General features: G+C 44.1%; 1 protein-coding gene across 2 annotated transcripts in view; it reads left to right on the forward strand.

Annotated features, from left to right (window-relative positions):
• Window positions 1-18688, forward strand: part of SRGAP3 (SLIT-ROBO Rho GTPase activating protein 3) — a 447418-nt gene that overhangs the window by 334820 nt on the left and 93910 nt on the right. For both annotated transcript variants that reach the window (XM_069206335.1, XM_069206334.1), the window contains exons 7-10: window positions 2272-2493; window positions 3109-3210; window positions 6068-6265; window positions 14166-14250. In XM_069206335.1, coding sequence (XP_069062436.1) covers window positions 2272-2493; window positions 3109-3210; window positions 6068-6265; window positions 14166-14250 — 607 coding nt within the window. The remainder of the gene's footprint in view (window positions 1-2271; window positions 2494-3108; window positions 3211-6067; window positions 6266-14165; window positions 14251-18688) is intronic.

Consider the following 18688-nt stretch of genomic DNA (forward strand, 5'->3'; position numbering starts at 1 on the left):
GGTAATGAACCAGCTGCAGAGACCTTTCTCTTTTTTACATGTTCCCTGTTCACTTTTTTGAATCGCCCAGAAATAAATTAGAGGGTTAATGTCCCTGCCGCAAACTGCTGCATGTAACCTGTAGACTACAGGTTTGTATTTTATGTACAATAACTCAGTAGACTAATGATTTGGTTGTCAAGCTCTTTGTGTAACCTACATGTCTCAATTTACACTCCTGGTGAAATAGTTCAGTGAGTAATGCACCCACTCCAAATAGCTGCATAAAACCTACTAGAAAGTATAATATTTATCTTATATTAGCAAAATAGAAAGGTCTGGGCTAACACCACACCTAAAGACGGGGCATGCAATAGAGAAAGATATAGGAATAATTGCCACATACCATGTACCTACCGTGTGTCAGTCTTACATAATACATCTGGGAAGTTGACTGTCCATTATACCCAAAACCTTGGGGCCACCTTGAGCATATGTCTTTTTTCCACCCCTCACAGTTTACTTAGCAGTACTTGTTACGTCTTCCAAATATTACTATGCACGCCTTGGAAAAGTTGAAATTATTGCAACGATCATTACCTTTTCTACTTTGAGTGTCAGCTTTCTCTTGTTGTGTAGTGTCTTTAATTTTGTATTTTTATTTTCATATTCATGTTTGATTTTTTGGAAACGACACATGCGTACATACCCGTGCAGGCATCACAACGCGGCCACCACTTTGGTTTTTAAATTTACCATTCCAAGATGGCAGATGCCAATCTTGAAGTTACAAGTTTAACAAAGAAAAAGAGTTAAATGTTAGCGAAAGCACATTTTGAGAAAGGAGTGAACAAATTCCAGCTGACAGGCCCTCTAATATTAATAATAATAAAATAAGTGATGGGGAGGTTTGAGGTAGTAGTAGTGCAGGCTGTGGTGGGGGGAGGTAAACTCCACTGAGCGGCAAGAGCAATGGTGGGATGATGCCTTAAGGGCAAGGCGAATTTCCCACTGCTGCAGCAGATTGATGTGAAATGTTTGCTCATTTGGAGACCAGAGGTCTCTGATCTCCAGATGGGCATCACACGCAAAAGTGGAGGCATCTGACAACACTGTTGCAACTGCTACTGGTGGGCCAAAGGACTTCCCAAATGACAGGCTCTCCTTTAAAAACTGTTTAAGGAAGTCCGCCGCAGCATCTGATGATGTTTGTCAGATCACACCTGTGGTGGGACTATTGCAGGTATCGGCCCCACTGGAGAGCCCTCATATACCAGCATGCATGAGTGACCAACAGAATGCAGGAAGCCAAAAGACCTAGCTAGTGGGACTCCAGCTCCCTTTGAACTATCAGAATCATATCCCAAATGCCGTGTGGAGAGGAGGGAAGGCTTTTAAAGATGTCATATCCAGTATTGCTCCGTGATGAAGAGGTAGGAAGTGGCCTCCTGTTGAATTTCAGTAGATTGCTGCAGAAGTCCAAGTGGAACTGGAGGAATGTTGTGGCTTGGAACATGAAAAAGTCTCCACTACCAGTGTTTCTTGTGAGTTAGGGGTTGACAGAAACTCCTGGTCACCTGGTGCCTGCTTATAGCAGCAAGCAGTTAGCCCGTTCACCACTAGTGCATAAGTGTACGTGTTCTAGGCCACCTGATGGAATAAGTAAGAGCCTCGTTAAAGGGGAGCAATGGTTTTGAGGATGCTTCAGCCCCAAGCGTCACAAGCAGACCTCGTGGGGATCTGAAATGAACATCTGTCCATGACATGAGAGGCCGGGGTTAAACTAGGAGCATTGTAAAAAGGATGGGATTTTGTATGAAAATCTAATGGAGAGCAGCGCCTGATGCACATTGAAGGGTTTTGTAAAAAAGGGAGACTGATGTCAGGGCACTGAGGTGGTGTTATATGGCTAGCTTGACGCCACATCTGTGCAGCAAATTGTGTTGAGATGGAGCTCATACCACCTACAGAGGGGAACTATTGCAAAATATTCAGATCCAGTCTGGTGCCTGGTGTTATTCGAAAAGTGAGTAATCTGCAGGTAGATAGAGTATCTACCAGAAAGATCATTGCTGTATGTAAGTAACTTTTTATTTGCCCCAGGGTTGGAATGTGTGCGCACAGTCATACCTACTTCAAAGCTAGCATCAACTTCTGGGCTTGCCTCTAACTGAGTGATCATCTTTAGCAGCATTGCTGAGGTCATTAGGACATCACAGGTCTATGCTATGTTGTTTTTTTCTGGCACATTGTTGCGCTACATGACATGTTCTGTTTTTTTCTTGTCTGCAGTGCTGTGACCTGGGATTCCATGCCAGCCTGGCTCGAACCTTCAGGACGTACCTGTCTGCTGAATATAACCTCGAGACGTCGCGCCACGAAGGCCTGGACATCATAGAGAATGCTGTGGACAACCTAGACGCCCGGAGTGACAAGCACAAAGTCATGGACTTATGCAACCAGGTCTTCTGCCCACCTCTCAAGTTTGAGTTCCAGCCTCACATGGGGGATGAGGTACATTAGACAAAGTGGTTGTTTTTATCACTTACCTACTAATACTGTCCTGTTGCTTTTATCCCCTGCGCTGTGCTCTCATTGGGCTGCCTTTTGTGATGCACACCCCTGCCGAGGTCAGAGAGGGCTGGCTAGCTAAGGATTTGTACTGGAAGCATACGCTTCCAATACAGTTACCCATGCCTAGAAACATTTCAGAAGGATCTAACACTTTGAACGTGTTCTCTGCTGTTATCACATGCTTCGATTTTGCCATTAGATTTTGAAAGGAAGCTTGTCAGGTTAACTTAGTTGATTGGGATTCGCATCAAAGCCTATGGTTGTTTGTGTTCATCTTCCCAAATAAAGCCCCAGAGATGCCTCCTTGATGCAAAGTAGCTCAAACTGCTTTAAGAGTTGAGAAAGAGGCAACTTTCCATCGCAAAACTTAGCACTCAGAAGGGAATACGAATGTGCCACTGTGTGTCATGTCACTTGGTGTCAGCGCAAAGCCTTAGTAAAACTAAGCCTCTGTGACTTAGGGCATCAGTGATGCTAAGCACTGCATTACGTGTTTTGTGCCTTCAGGAAGTTCAGATATTGAGATTAAGTTGCTCTGGTTTGCTCCTTTCTTAGGTGTGCCAAGTGAGTGCCCAGCAGCCGGTCCAGACTGAGCTGCTCATGCGCTACCACCAGCTGCAGTCCAGGCTGACCACCCTGAAGATCGAGAATGAAGAGGTGAGCACATCCCTGCCTCCCCGTGACAAACATCTTCTTGCAATGTGATGGTCAAGGGGTGTTTATGGAAAGGAGGCGATGAAGACACAGGTCTTCCCTTGCGCAACACAGCCCATGCCAGTTCAGCGTTGTCCAGTTCCCAATACGTATGCCATGTATATACTGTAAAGAGACCACCTCTGTAGGTGGGGAGCTGTTGGCTCTCCCCTACTGCGTATTTCATCTCCTGATACTGAAGATCCTTTATTTATGTTTCCTCCATTGATCGGAGTGGCCTGCTTATTGCCAGGCCAGGATACCCTCCTGGGTGAGTTGTGATCTATACAAATACATATAACATCTGCTCTGTCTTCCCCCTGGCTTTCAGGAAAATATGAAACACCTGACACCGCCATTACTAATTCATTGCAGGCCCGAATGCTTGCAAGGCTGGACAGCAGGACGCCAGGGCTGTACCTGCCACACCCCGGATCCTCGTTGTGTGACACCTGCTCCGGCGTGGACTTCCACAGAGTACTCCCACCTTAAACTTGACCTCCGTAGCCCGACACATGGTCCGGCCACACACCCACCTGCGCTGCTTTGTACGCAGGCCCCTCAAGTATCAGCGCTCCTCTCAGCAACCACGCAGATCTGAGAAATACACCCCATCCAGAGTATTCCTTCCTATCCCAGGGATCCCACACCAGACAACCCCCGGGTCCAAGAGACACGAAAACCACTAAGATAAATGTAGCTGGCTTGGTTGTTGGATCCTATGTTGTGACTGGCAGCTAATAGTTCACACACACACACAGACACACACACATCTGTAGATGGGATCAGATGCATAAAGCTTGCCGTCAGCACAGGCTGAGGTGGGGTACCGATTTTAGATAGGATCTTGGAAAGGATCTGCATTGGGCAGCCCCCTGCACACCGCTGAGGAGCCCCGGTCAACACACTACAGGTTTCCAGAGTTATAACAGTCAGGAGGTCAACTGGATATTCCGTTTGCATCAAAAATAGAATACGCATGGATGTGTGATTTGCCAGTGTTGCTTCCACTTACATCCTAGGGGTAGGACTGTCGCACCGACAGTCAGTCTAGCTGATCTGCAGGGCTCCCTCGAAGTGGGTGATCACGTTATTAACTCCTGCTCAAGAAAATATAAACCTCACTGATGCAGTCCATCTAGAGCAATCACAAGTGTGAACACTCCCAGATGTTTCACACCTACTGCAATAGTTGTAAACATCATCAAATGTCACACATTAGCAATAATCAGTGTAAAAATCCAAGATGTTACACCTACAGCAATAGATGGAAATATTCCCATATGTTAATATTCGCTTGTGTTACATCTGTTGTAATAATAAAAAAATCCAGATACATTCCACCTGCTGTAAATGTAAACATTCCCGGGTGTGTCACACCTATACTAATAAATATGAACACTTCCAGATGTGTCACACCTATACTAATAAATATAAACACTTCCAGATGTGTTACACCTATTGCAATAATCAAAGCAAACATTCACAGATTTGTTACGCCTGCAGCATGCCCAGATGTGTTATACCTATAGCAATAATACATGCACACATTCCCCAAAATCTACACATTCCCAGAAGTGCTGCACGTACAGCAGTAGCTGTAAACACTCCAGGTGTGTTACACCGAAAACAATAATCAACGTAAACATTCACAAATGCGTTACGCGTGCAGCAGTAGGTGCCATAATTTCCAGATGTATTACACAGATTGCAATAATAAATGTTAAAATTTCTAGATGTGAGAGACTTACAGAAATACAGGTAGATATTGCCCGGTATTTTGCACCAACAGCAATAATAAATGTAAATATTCCCAGATGTGTTACACATATAGAAATAATAAAGGGAAACATTTTAAGCATTCCCAGATGTCACACCTATAGCTACATCCATTGTTACCATTTCCAGATGTGGTCAGCCTGAGACACTAGTTTTAAACATTCCCAGGTGTGTTGCACTTTTGATAATACGTAATGTAAACCCTCGTAGTGTGTTACACCTACAGTGGTAATAGATGTAAACATTACATATGTGTAACACCTACATAAATATGAATGTATACGTCCCTAAATGCCTTTCATCAGCAGCAGTGATCAATGTTACCATTTCCAGATGTGCTACACCTACAGCAGTAGATGCCAGATGTGATACAGGAATAGCTATAAAAAATGTAAAGCCCTCTGGATGTGTTACGCTCATAGCAACTGATGTAGGGTTTCTCAAATGTCTTACACCTGTAGGAGTAATCAATGTAAACATTTCTAGTGCTTCTCTCTGCAGCACATGTGAACATTCCCAGATGTGTTCCACCTGCAGCAGTAGATTTAAACAACCCTAGATGCGTTAAACTTACAACAATAATTCATGTAAATATTCCAGGATGTGTTACGCCTAGAGCAGTCATAGCTGTAAACATTATATATGTGTTTTGCTTACAGAAAAAAATAAATGTATGCGTTACCATATGTGTTGCACCTGTAGCAGTAATAGATGCAGACATTTCCAGATGTGTTCCACCTACACAGTAATAAATATAAACAAATTCTCAGATGAGTTATACCCATAATAGTAAGAACAACAGCTTGCAGATATATATAAATATTTCTGGGCGTCTAAGCACTATAATGACCCAAGGAATGCTACTTGGTGACTACAAGAATGATGAAAAGGCGAGTTTATCAGCTAGAGTTTGAATCTTTGACCACAGACTAGATACAAGCCTCCCTTGTAGGCTCAATAATCTATCTAGGCACGGCTACCACCTAACCAAAGCACGTACCCCATCTTTCCTTTAACCAGCCCCTATCCTCCATCTCTGCAGGTGCGCAAAACCCTGGACGCTACGATGCAGACCATGCAGGACATGCTGACAGTGGAGGACTTCGATGTGTCAGATGCCTTCCAGCACAGCCGTTCCACAGAGTCCATCAAGTCTGCGGCCTCTGATACCTACATGAGCAAGATCAACATCGCCAAGCGGAGGGCCAACCAGCAGGAGACGGAGATGTTTTACTTCACGGTAAGAAGCTGCCTTGTGGTACTTGTAAGGCTCAGGAGGATCTTGAATTCAGAGGGTTAGCTTTGAATTAGCCTGGTGGCCTTCTGAGTAGGGAAGCCACAATCCAGGGCCAAAAAAGGGTCCTTCCTTTCCTTTTAAAGGGACGTCTAACATCAAAAGCTGGGATGTAGTGACCGATGCACAAAACTCTTTGTGCACATGAGACAAGAGAAGGTGCAAATAAAGTGCTATCTTGATATGGAATGACTGATTCAGGGGCATAGCTTCGTTGGGATGCTACACCCGTCTAATAAATTAATTTTCTGATAAATAGTTGGGTACAGGTGCTTTCAGTCGCGTATTGTGAGAGGTCTACCGGATTTCACCATGAAAATATTGGGCATTTTACAAACTACTGTGTATTCCCTCACTTTGTACCTTTACCAGTCCGAATTCCTCTCTGATTCTACTGCCCCTCAGGCCCCTCCCTAATATTTAAGCATGTATTTAAACATTATATGACAGCCTGATTGTCAGAAAATCTGAAGCTCATACCCTTCCCCCCAATCCTGTTGTCCAAGCCAGGCCCCTGTTACTGATCTTGAAGCACAAAATCTGGATCTGCATATCTTTATGGGCACGGATGTGGTGTACACTTAGGTAAGGAGTTGCCAAGAAAGTGGTAGGCAAATGGGCATTGGTACTATTGGGAAGATGTAACAAAATTATAACTTCCTCAGTATTCGTTTGGCCAATGACTTGACTCACCATAGCTGCACACCTACCTTTAGCCTTGAAAAGAGGATGGCACCAGAGCAGGAAAGTTCCTAGAATAGGCTCATGTTATTAGGGAGAGTAGGGAAGAAATGTGTCCACTTAGTAGAAAGGCCAGGAAAAGCAGGTAAATGGCTGAAAGCAAATTTCTTTTGTACGTTTCCTAATTTATTCCTTAGGACTTTATGAGTCCCCGAGAAATGGGTTACAGATAAAAGCCTATAATGCACGGATTTACTGTTGTATTTTAGTGTTTTGACAGATCGGTGGGTGTTTATAGCAGAAACACTGGGCCAGGTTAGATGAATGGCGCCTGGTGGTGTCATTTTATTTTCTCGTAAAATGATGCTGAGAATTCCACAACTCTCCTGTCAGCAGTGCGTAGGGAAATGCACCAAATGTGCCCTGACGATTAGCAAAGCCTAGCAAAACGGCATGTTTCATGTACGTTAAACGGTGACTCTTTTATCAATTAAACACCGCTATGTCTTTCTCCATAGTTAATGTGTAAAATTAATGACAGAGCGGCCTTCAAATAAGGAACTGCATGCAGAACTCTATCTACTGTCGACATTTTTTAAAATCAGTCTGGTATGTCAGGACAACAATTTTAAGAACAGGTTGTTCCTAAATCTAATTGGCCATAGTGGCATCTTGAGTCGTAAAACAATTATATTTTTATACAGATTTTTAATTCTATTTTATCTGAGCACATTTGACCACTCAAATTATAAATATGCTTTTTTTTTTTTTTTTCTTGATGGATTTTATTCCGATGTGACAAATAAAAGTGAAATGACTCCATTCATAATTAATATATTAGAGGTGTACTTGGAGTTAAATGGTCGTTTCCATGTGTATTTGTGATATTGAATTAATTATCAGTGCAAATGATACATTGTTTAAAATGCAGCGGTTATGTGGGCAAAACACCAACCTGCACATCAATTAGCACTAAAAAAATTAACCCCACCAGCCACAATCTGTGTAATCCTGCCCCAGTGGGCAAGTCCTTGAACTGTGCTGCCCACTTCATTGGAAGCCAGGAAGGGCAACCATCATGGATGATGAAGGATCTCTCCACATATCTATGAAGTGAAGTGAGTTGGGTCGGGGGTATTCGTGGTTCTTTGGAGTCTCTGTATAAGATATCATAGCACCCCTAAAAACAAAGCGTTGGGAGTCAATCCGCTATTTGTTGTGCTGGTAGGATATGGATGCCACTAGCGGTTCTATAAGATTTGGTAGTAAAGCCCGTTCCATGGGTTGAGTACTTTGATTGGTATGAAGTCTTGCAACTTGGGCCTGTGGATTTTCATCATGGGTGCCCCTCCGCTTCTGGATTTCCAGCAGAACATTTTACCATTTGGCTTTTGCTTATTGAAGAGCAACACTATAATATTGAAAATTATAGTACACTTGATGGCAGAACCTAATAGACATAACCTTTTTCATTTTTCAGTTCTTTAGTGTATTTTTGTTTGAGAAGGGGTATTTCCTTCACCATTTTTTAAAATTAGTTAGAGTGTTGCAGATGTGTGCTCTTCTGTGCCATCTTTTTGTAGAGTCCCAAAGATCTTTTCTGTATGGCGTAGTTAATAGTTTTTAAAATAATAATAAAATGTAGAGAATTAACCTTATAAACTTGTATAGACATAACATAGGAGGGGGAGGCAGTAGAGTGCGGGGGTTTTGCGGGAGCACGCAGTGAAGTCTAAGATTTGAGTGGACAAGATTTGATTATCCGTATCTTAACGTCCTGGCTTTCTTCACCTCACGCCGCAATTTGTCTCCGTTACCTTCTCTGTTCTTTTTCCTCTATGGGATACTGTGTTTTTAATTTGTATGTTTTGTTTATTATTATGGTTTGTATTTTGAATACTTCTTGCTAATTCTAAACTTGGTATTAAATTTGTGCATATTACAGATTAGTGATAAAGATAATCAAACATGCTTTAATAAAATAATGGGATTGAGTAGTTAGTGCCCAGCACAGACAGAATCCTCTTGCGGTACTCACAGAATTTAAGACCTGGTTTTGATCATAGGACAACCATGAGTGATACTGTAAGGCTTGTGGAAACGAATCGCAAATAAATGTGGAAAAGTTGTATCGCTAGCAGTGCAATAACAGGGAGTGGTGTATAGTGCTGAAACAGATAACATACAAGAGCAGAGGATGTCCTAAAAAATCTTGCAATATTTGTGGGGCCACGGAGGGAATTTCATGGACTATGATTCGGTGTGGGTGAATGTGCGAAGGGAAATACAGTGCTGTGCTCTCATATATATTGAAGTAGTGATTATACCTATTACATTGAGAGACATTTTGTGTGGTGAAATATGTTGTGTTAAATACTACTGCTTCTTTGGTGTGACACAGGGGATGGATACTGTGTTGGCGTTACTTTTCACTGATTTCTGTGGATTTTAATATCAACCTGAAGAAAATGCAATTTTTTTGTTGCCTTTGTCAAAAGCAATAACAAAAAAACACACTCACTGTACAGTATTTCTGATTTATTTAAGTGAAATCCTGGAGTAAATCCTATGGTCGTACTAGGCTGTAGAGTTCTCGCCACTGCAAGTTATACCTTTCAGATGTTGCAAAGGGCTATAGGTGTCTCATATAGAATTATATGACCTAATTGTTTTAAGCATTGTAGTGGTTTGATATTGCCGTTACCAAATCTTTTGTAAACTATAACTTGAAATATTCGAGATGAGGGCTGCTTATTTCAGCAGAACAAATAAAACAAGCATTTGCAGTGCAGTGGGTCTTGCGTTTGCTAGAGGTAGAGCTATTAGCGTTGTAAATTCGTAACTAGACTTTTCTTACCACTTAAATTGAAAATGAAAAGTAAAACGGTTGACATAAGCGAGCTGATTCAAAGCGCCATGGCCGCCTTGAGCATGAGTGCGAAGTAGGGGCACAAAAAGAAAAAGAAGTTCACCTGCAGTCCAATTTATCGGCCATCGTACAATTACCCATGTAACAGGGACAGTCTGCCAGGCGGTAACAAAACTTCCCCAAGGAGGGACAAACGTAATCCATTTACCAATGATAACATAGGATTTTTGAAAGGCAAGCCCACGAACGAGTGAAAGTGATGGGAGTGCGGTGGTCGTGGTTAAAAGCCCACAATACTTCCAACAGGTCAAAGTGGTTGCACGCTCGACCTAAAATTGAGCCAAGGCAAGCAAAGGAGATGTAAGAGACACAGTGCCAGGGTACAGCATGAATTGCCATTGTTTCGGTAGGCCGAAAAGACCTTCAGTGTCGCACAGGTTTGAAGCAGCTCTCATGAACAGCAGCGCTTGGATGTGGTAGAGCATTTTAGCTTGCTGTTTCTGTCTTTGGACACTGCTCTAATTTCTTGTCCGCATCCCACCTTGAGCAAGGGAAAGCTAACCTTGAAATGTAAACATTATTAGTATTGCAAAGGAGGCCACTTTAGACTGTGCTATCTATTGGAGGAATGCTGCTACATCAGTAACAATCCATCCAAGTTGAATTCTTAGAAAATCATGCCAATGACTGGATCCAACACGACTTAGCTAAAGCGAACATGCAAGGAGAAGTATATTTAGGGATTGGCTCATGTCATGCAACAGAAATAACTCTTTCGAATGTCTGAGTAACCTCATGGACTTGGCAAACTATGGTCACCTAAAATCCGTGAAGTTAGGTGATCAAATTTCTTTTGCACCCGGATCATTCAGGCCTCGAATAAAAACAAAGGTGCCCTTGATAATTTACAAACTCTTAATTTACAAACGCTTAAGGACTCAGAATGTTTTTTAACTGTATGTGTCTCTTCTCAATCTCTCTGTGATGATCTCTATGAGCTTTTCCTGAATAAGATCAGAAAACTCTTGCAGTCCTGTGAAGGTTCCATTGCTTCACCTCCATTGAAGAATTATTTGTGCACAACAAACTGGCCAGACGTAAATCTGGATCCCCCATTAACCCATGTCATGCCATTTTTGTAAACAAATATTGGTCCCTACGCACTTAGCTTATTGTGTAATCAGTCACAGTTACTTATGTTTGGAAGCAGATTTTAGTCAGTTCTTCATTGAAAATACCCATTGCTCATCCCAAACGTCTATCCAATTTCAGGTACATTTCCCTGTTTCCTGCCCCTACCAAACTTCTGGAGTCTTATGTTAATTAAAAAAATCTCCTCTTTTTAGAGACCTCTAACTAATATAATGCAAATCATCCAGGCTTTCAACCAGGTTTAGTACAGATTCTCACCTAGTGATTATAGTGAAGAGGTCAGACTTTGCTTGGAAGCAGGAGATTCTGCTGTCATCTTCTTACTGGATTTATTGGCAGCTTTAGACATGGTCTCCCGCTTTATCCTACTTCAGACTTAAAGATGCAGGTCTACAAAGCAGTGCTCTTAAATGGTCACGTTGTTTTCTGTTCCAGAGACCACAGACCATCTTCCTACCTCACTTTTAATTCATCCTTCTGGTGTACAAAATGGTGTCCCTTTGGGATTGGTTTTAAGTCCTACGCTTTTTAATCTATATCTTACACATTTGTCAGAAATCATTCTTCTTACATGTCATCTCCCTTTCATAAGCAGACAACACTCAGCTTATTGTTAGTTTGAAGGGAGACTTTTCACTCAAACTCAGAAACAAACATGACATGATCAAGGTTGCTGAATGGATGAATTCCAGTTCTCTGGCTGTTAATTCTTCCAAAAGTGAGGTGCTGGTTTTTTGGAGAGCTTTCAATTTGGAATTTTTATTGGTTCCTGCCTTGCTTGGCTCTTCTTCTATTCTGACTTTCTCTGCAAGAAATCTGGGTCTCATTTTTTATACCAACCTAACTTTTCAGGAACAAATCCCCAAGACTGTGTACTTGTTTCTTTCTCTTGAAGAGCTTACAGAATTAGGCTTACCTCTTTCGCCTAATGTTTCTGGACAACCCTAGCCAAGCATCTAGTCAATCAAGACTGGGTTTTTAAAACCTTATATACCACTGTCTGCCCCAACAATACTTACATAAGCTCCAAGCAATGCAGAATGCCGCCGCCCACCTACTCTTAGGCCTAAACAAATTTGAGTCTACCCCCAGCTCTTATACAAACACCATTGACTCCCTGTGTAGAAAAGTGTTTTTTTAAAGCTCTATGCTTTTGTTATCGAGCTACTACGCATCAGGGATCTGACTATATTAAGAGTATGATTTACCGCTATGCTCCATCGCATGCTCTTAAGTCAGCTTCTGCTGCCACATTGTTGTTCCTCCAATCAGGAAAACATCAACTGGCTAAAGATGCTTCCAGTTGCTTACTTCCACACTTTGGACCAAGATGCCCATATCTCGCCAGTCTATGACACCTTGTTTGCCCTTAAGAAAACATCTGAATGTATAGCTCTTTAATCTATAACGTCCTCGTCTGATTGTATTTTTGTGATTCTATTGTAGTACTAGGATATCAACTGGGATACCATTACGATTTTTTTAAATCTCAGTCGAACGAATCTTTTAATGAATCCCTGCATTCCCTTGACTATTGGACAGCATTTTATAATGTAGATCACAAGATCCTGTTGTGCTGCCTGCAGTCAGTAGGAGCAGCACGTGCAAATCGTTGATCTCATCTTAAACTAAGTGGCTCCAGAAACAGAGTTTGGGTCATTATCTGTCATGTTGTCTCTCCCATTTCACATCTTCCCAAGTGTTAACTCTATGATGGTCTTTTCCAATATTTTTTATCATCTTCCCTACTCAAAACAATGCAGAAGCCAGAATGCATCTTTATATGCAAAAGCTTACTCCTTTTTAGCTTAACTAACAGAGCAACTTTATAGCCATGGAATAATGTCTCCGAGACATCCAGATACGGATGGGAGGTGCTTCGATAAAAACACATGATCGAAGACAGCCCTCCAGACACTGAATACAAACCTCTCAATTCAGGCAGCTGTACAGCCTTTATCCATCCCTCCCGTCCACGCTAAGATGCAGAGCCACCTCAAATTAAACAAGAAGACCTCTAGGTGTGCTTTCCAAACAAAGCAACTCTAGAAATGCATTAATCAACAGCCGTATGGATTACTTTACAACTATGCCTGTTAATCTCACTGTCAAACCCATTGATTGTCTCCAACGACACTAGAGCCGTAAGACCAGCATCCATCTTAATGCCACGGGGACATACTCCACTGCACCACTCTGGACAAGTCAATAGATGCACTGGCTTACAGTACAATCCTTCATTGGCCTCATGCATTGGAACCCATCCAGCTGAGCCTCAACAGACCTAAAGAAGTTACACTGTAGACCCAACGGTGAAGAATGGAGATTCACTTAAAACTCTGTCCACCTCCCACAAGAAGGCTTGATCTCCTCTTGCAAGAGTGAGTGGAGAATCTCTGTTGCAGGAGTGACACAATTGGTGCTTAATTTTTACAAGGGGATCATGGGGTGAGCACCAGCACTACGTTTAAGGAGGCGGGTTATGATATTTCATGGTCAGACTTTGGCCCATAGCAAGAGAGAAAAGGGCAGAAAGGAGAAATAAGGAGGAAGTGAGAAATAGTAAAACAGCGACAAATGTAGACCGCAGGGAAGAAAAGGAGCCCGCAAGAGTGTAGAGCATGGAAGAAAGAGGAATGAGGGGGATTCAAGATCAGTCAGTCTTGGTATTTGGCACCCCAAGCATTCAGCGGCTGCAGACTCCCAAGAAAAACTTTGTGTCCTTGGATTGGAACTAAGGCACTGGGTACTATAGACTTCCCCCGACTACTGTGCATCGATTGATACGCTGCATGGAGCAAATGGATGCAAACTGGATCTACTATGCATTGGCTGTATCTGGATGTATATTAATTTATCTGTTAATCCATTCAACGTGAGGCACTATACAAAATATGTAAGTAAACAAAAGTTTTTGCAATTAATGCCTCCTTCTTATGACTTGAACACAGATTGTTTGGAATTGACTGCATGCATCACTAAAAGAAACCTTTACCAATGTGGAACGAGGAATTTCTGTTGCCATAAAACTGTACAGCAGACCCTTGATGTTGTTTTTTGCAGCAGCTAAGGCAAAGCTTTGTGTGGTTTTTCTTCTTTTCGAAGGCACTTCCCTATATTGAGCCACTTTATGTTTTCGTCTAGAAATTCAAAGAGTACCTGAATGGCAGTAACTTGATCACAAAGCTGCAGGCCAAGCACGACGTCCTGAAGCAGACCCTTGGAGAAGGTGAGTTGTGGCCATGTCAAGTGGTACGCCTGCAAGGTGAATGGCCAACCAAGTTAAATGTCTGAGAATGGTAGCCCTTTCAAATAAGCATTAGCAAAGCCAATAGGTTTCGACTTTGCTTTTTGCACACGGAACCATACCCGCACACTGCTCTGGTCTGCACTGACTTCCGAAAGGGCATTCTGACCCAATATCTATTTACTTTATTTTCCACTCACAAGCCTTTTAGGGGGGGGGGGGGCATGACTTCCTCGGTAGGTTTCTAGGAACCCTACACTGTGACTTCCCAGACACGTGCAGCAAAAGGCAGCCATGTCAGGCAGGCAACGGCAAGCCTCTGTTTAATAGGAACCCTATTTTTTTATCTTCTTGGGACAATACTAGTCATCCCTTCTGACATAAAGAAACACGCTGGGACTTCAGGTTTTGAGTGCAAAAAATATGTAACCAAAATTGCAGGCATGGAAATAAAGAGAGGGCACAAACCCTTCATGCCACTTTGCAAAGGAGGGTACTTGTCCTGTTTAAGGAAGCACTGTACGTATTTCACAGAACACAGCGTGCAAATAAATACAAAATGCGCACCCGTATGATCACTGGTGGGCCAGAAACAATTGGGTGATAATTTGAAAGTATTTAATTTAGATTTGATTAGGAACCGCCCTGTATGGCGGTGTATTTTACTTAATGTGCCTCATCAGCAAGATATTGTTTTGCTCTATACAAGAGAGTTTCCACTATCCGCCAGCGTGGGACAGGGAAGGCGGGGGTTGTGTCATCAGAAAAGTTGTTTTCCTCTTCCTTAAGTCAAAAAAAAATAAGAACAATGGGGTGGGGAAGAGGGAGCATCAGCAGCCGAGCCCCTCCAGACAGAGAAATTATCAAAATGAAGGCGAGCTCAGAAAGCAAAAACAGATTCAAGTTTGTCTGCACTTGTCGATCTCTGTGTGCCTCCTAGTGGCCGACAGGGGCTGAGAGTGGCCGATGCGCCCTGCGCTGACAGCAAGGGGCGTGTCTGCAGGCCGGAGTGGCACGGGGAGTGGTGAACAAGGAAGAAGGCCATGCAAACACAGAACAGCAATAGGGGCAAAAACAGGCTAGGGTGGCTGCAGCGTGCACCTCGTGGGCAGATGTGCCAAGGTGAAGAGATTGTAGGGCGCTATTGTGTTGTCTGTAACACACAGTCAAAGGGCAGGTATCGGTATCCTTTGCAGAGACAATCAATAGAAGTAAATAGGCGCTCCGAAGGGCTCTATGTGACTAATAGGGCTTTCCAAAAAAGGCAGCTGGACAAGCAGTGTGGAAGAACTGGGTGATGACGGACTACATACAAGAGTCCCTGTGCAAACTGTGAAGTAAAAGTTGTGGTAAGGTGGATAGTCTCTTCTGCTGCGCCAGGGCTGAGAGGTGTTTATTTCCCCACAAGGAGCTTCCCTTGTATGGAGTGCAAGCATGGAATGAAAAAAAAATACATCAGGAGCACGAAGCTTGTAGCCACTCACCGCCAACCGGAAAGGGTACTTGGTCCAAACTCCAAGGAAGAGACGAAGCCGAGGAATGAAGAGAGGAAGTGGAGCCAGGTGACTTTAGAGGCTGCTGTTGACCAATGAGAAGCAAGAAAGGGAGAGTGATCGGGGAAGCCTACCAATGTAAATAATGGGAAGGCCGTGTGAAGGCTCTGAGCCTATTTTAAGATTTTCTTTTTCCTAGTACGAACGATTTCGCCTCAGAGAAAGCGCTGTGCAGGCGAAACCAAAAAACTACAAGTTGAGCTGATTACAAACAGTGTGAATGGCTAGCTGTCTTTTTATGGGTCTTTTGGAACAGAGAAACATATTTAGAAGTGGGACATTTTATGTGAGCATCTATTTGAGTTTCTGCATTTCAAAGGAAGATCACAGCTCTACCACTTATCCCCAGAGCTCTCTCAGACACAGGCAAAGCCAACTTGCAATGCATGTTCGTATTTAACTGAGGTGTATAGCATCAGATTCACACAGTACTAACAATTACAGGAAAATACACCTTTAAAACCATTGAGGCTGTCAATGGTGTAGTGACAGCAGGGCTAAGTGATACAACATGCCCAGTACACCCCAGTTTTGGCTGTTTTTCCCACACTGAGGCAAGAGTGGGGCCCATTTCCTGTACTTCTCTTCGGACGCAGAGCACCATTGCTGTGCCGCAACAAAAGAACGCCAGACAGGAGGTACATGCAATGTTGGGACTGCACAAATGTTGCTTTTTCCATAGCTGGGCCAAGTCCTGCATATTAGTGAAGGATTCCGCTTCTTATCATGGGAGCAGGATGAGTTTGTTAGGGCTGGGAGCAGCACTGCATGATATTAATACAGGAGATGCTCAGGGATTTTTCTGTGTGGAGGTTTTGGACACAACCACTGGAAAAAATGTGTCTCATGGTGGCATGGTGAGCAAAATAATGGATGGATTAAACCCAGATCTGTGACTGGGGGTGAATGTTTGATTGGTTCCGCATTCCGTCCATCCAGTTACGCTATCCCACAGCGTTTGTATTTTGCTTTGCTTTTGCCGCCCTAAGTGCGCCGGGTATGCCCAGACGTGGGTCCCGGGCTCACTGTGCCACTGGATTCAAGCTAGCCTGGCTGAGGAGGGGTGAAACCCCGAAACCGGTCCCAGGATGCTTGTTTCCGGTCCAGGGAGAACCTGGCCTGGCAATTCGGGCTGGACTGTTCCCATGTGGAACAGGGTCAAGACTGATTTGCATATGGCTGGGTTCAAACTGGGGTGGCATGGTGAGCAAAATAATGGATGGATTAAACCCAGATCTGTGACTGGGGGTGAATGTTTGATTGGTTCCGCATTCCGTCCATCCAGTTACGCTATCCCACAGCGTTTGTATTTTGCTTTGCTTTTGCCGCCCTAAGTGCGCCGGGTATGCCCAGACGTGGGTCCCGGGCTCACTGTGCCACTGGATTCAAGCTAGCCTGGCTGAGGAGGGGTGAAACCCCGAAACCGGTCCCAGGATGCTTGTTTCCGGTCCAGGGAGAACCTGGCCTGGCAATTCGGGCTGGACTGTTCCCATGTGGAACAGGGTCAAGACTGATTTGCATATGGCTGGGTTCAAACTGGGGTGGCATGGTGAGCAAAATAATGGATGGATTAAACCCAGATCTGTGACTGGGGGTGAATGTTTGATTGGTTCCGCATTCCGTCCATCCAGTTACGCTATCCCACAGCGTTTGTATTTTGCTTTGCTTTTGCCGCCCTAAGTGCGCCGGGTATGCCCAGACGTGGGTCCCGGGCTCACTGTGCCACTGGATTCAAGCTAGCCTGGCTGAGGAGGGGTGAAACCCCGAAACCGGTCCCAGGATGCTTGTTTCCGGTCCAGGGAGAACCTGGCCTGGCAATTCGGGCTGGACTGTTCCCATGTGGAACAGGGTCAAGACTGATTTGCATATGGCTGGGTTCAAACTGGGGTGGCATGGTGAGCAAAATAATGGATGGATTAAACCCAGATCTGTGACTGGGGGTGAATGTTTGATTGGTTCCGCATTCCGTCCATCCAGTTACGCTATCCCACAGCGTTTGTATTTTGCTTTGCTTTTGCCGCCCTAAGTGCGCCGGGTATGCCCAGACGTGGGTCCCGGGCTCACTGTGCCACTGGATTCAAGCTAGCCTGGCTGAGGAGGGGTGAAACCCCGAAACCGGTCCCAGGATGCTTGTTTCCGGTCCAGGGAGAACCTGGCCTGGCAATTCGGGCTGGACTGTTCCCATGTGGAACAGGGTCAAGACTGATTTGCATATGGCTGGGTTCAAACTGGGGTGGCATGGTGAGCAAAATAATGGATGGATTAAACCCAGATCTGTGACTGGGGGTGAATGTTTGATTGGTTCCGCATTCCGTCCATCCAGTTACGCTATCCCACAGCGTTTGTATTTTGCTTTGCTTTTGCCGCCCTAAGTGCGCCGGGTATGCCCAGACGTGGGTCCCGGGCTCACTGTGCCACTGGATTCAAGCTAGCCTGGCTGAGGAGGGGTGAAACCCCGAAACCGGTCCCAGGATGCTTGTTTCCGGTCCAGGGAGAACCTGGCCTGGCAATTCGGGCTGGACTGTTCCCATGTGGAACAGGGTCAAGACTGATTTGCATATGGCTGGGTTCAAACTGGGGTGGCATGGTGAGCAAAATAATGGATGGATTAAACCCAGATCTGTGACTGGGGGTGAATGTTTGATTGGTTCCGCATTCCGTCCATCCAGTTACGCTATCCCACAGCGTTTGTATTTTGCTTTGCTTTTGCCGCCCTAAGTGCGCCGGGTATGCCCAGACGTGGGTCCCGGGCTCACTGTGCCACTGGATTCAAGCTAGCCTGGCTGAGGAGGGGTGAAACCCCGAAACCGGTCCCAGGATGCTTGTTTCCGGTCCAGGGAGAACCTGGCCTGGCAATTCGGGCTGGA

Source organism: Pleurodeles waltl, chromosome 9 (assembly GCF_031143425.1).
Source record: "Pleurodeles waltl isolate 20211129_DDA chromosome 9, aPleWal1.hap1.20221129, whole genome shotgun sequence".
Lineage (NCBI taxonomy): Eukaryota > Metazoa > Chordata > Amphibia > Caudata > Salamandridae > Pleurodeles > Pleurodeles waltl.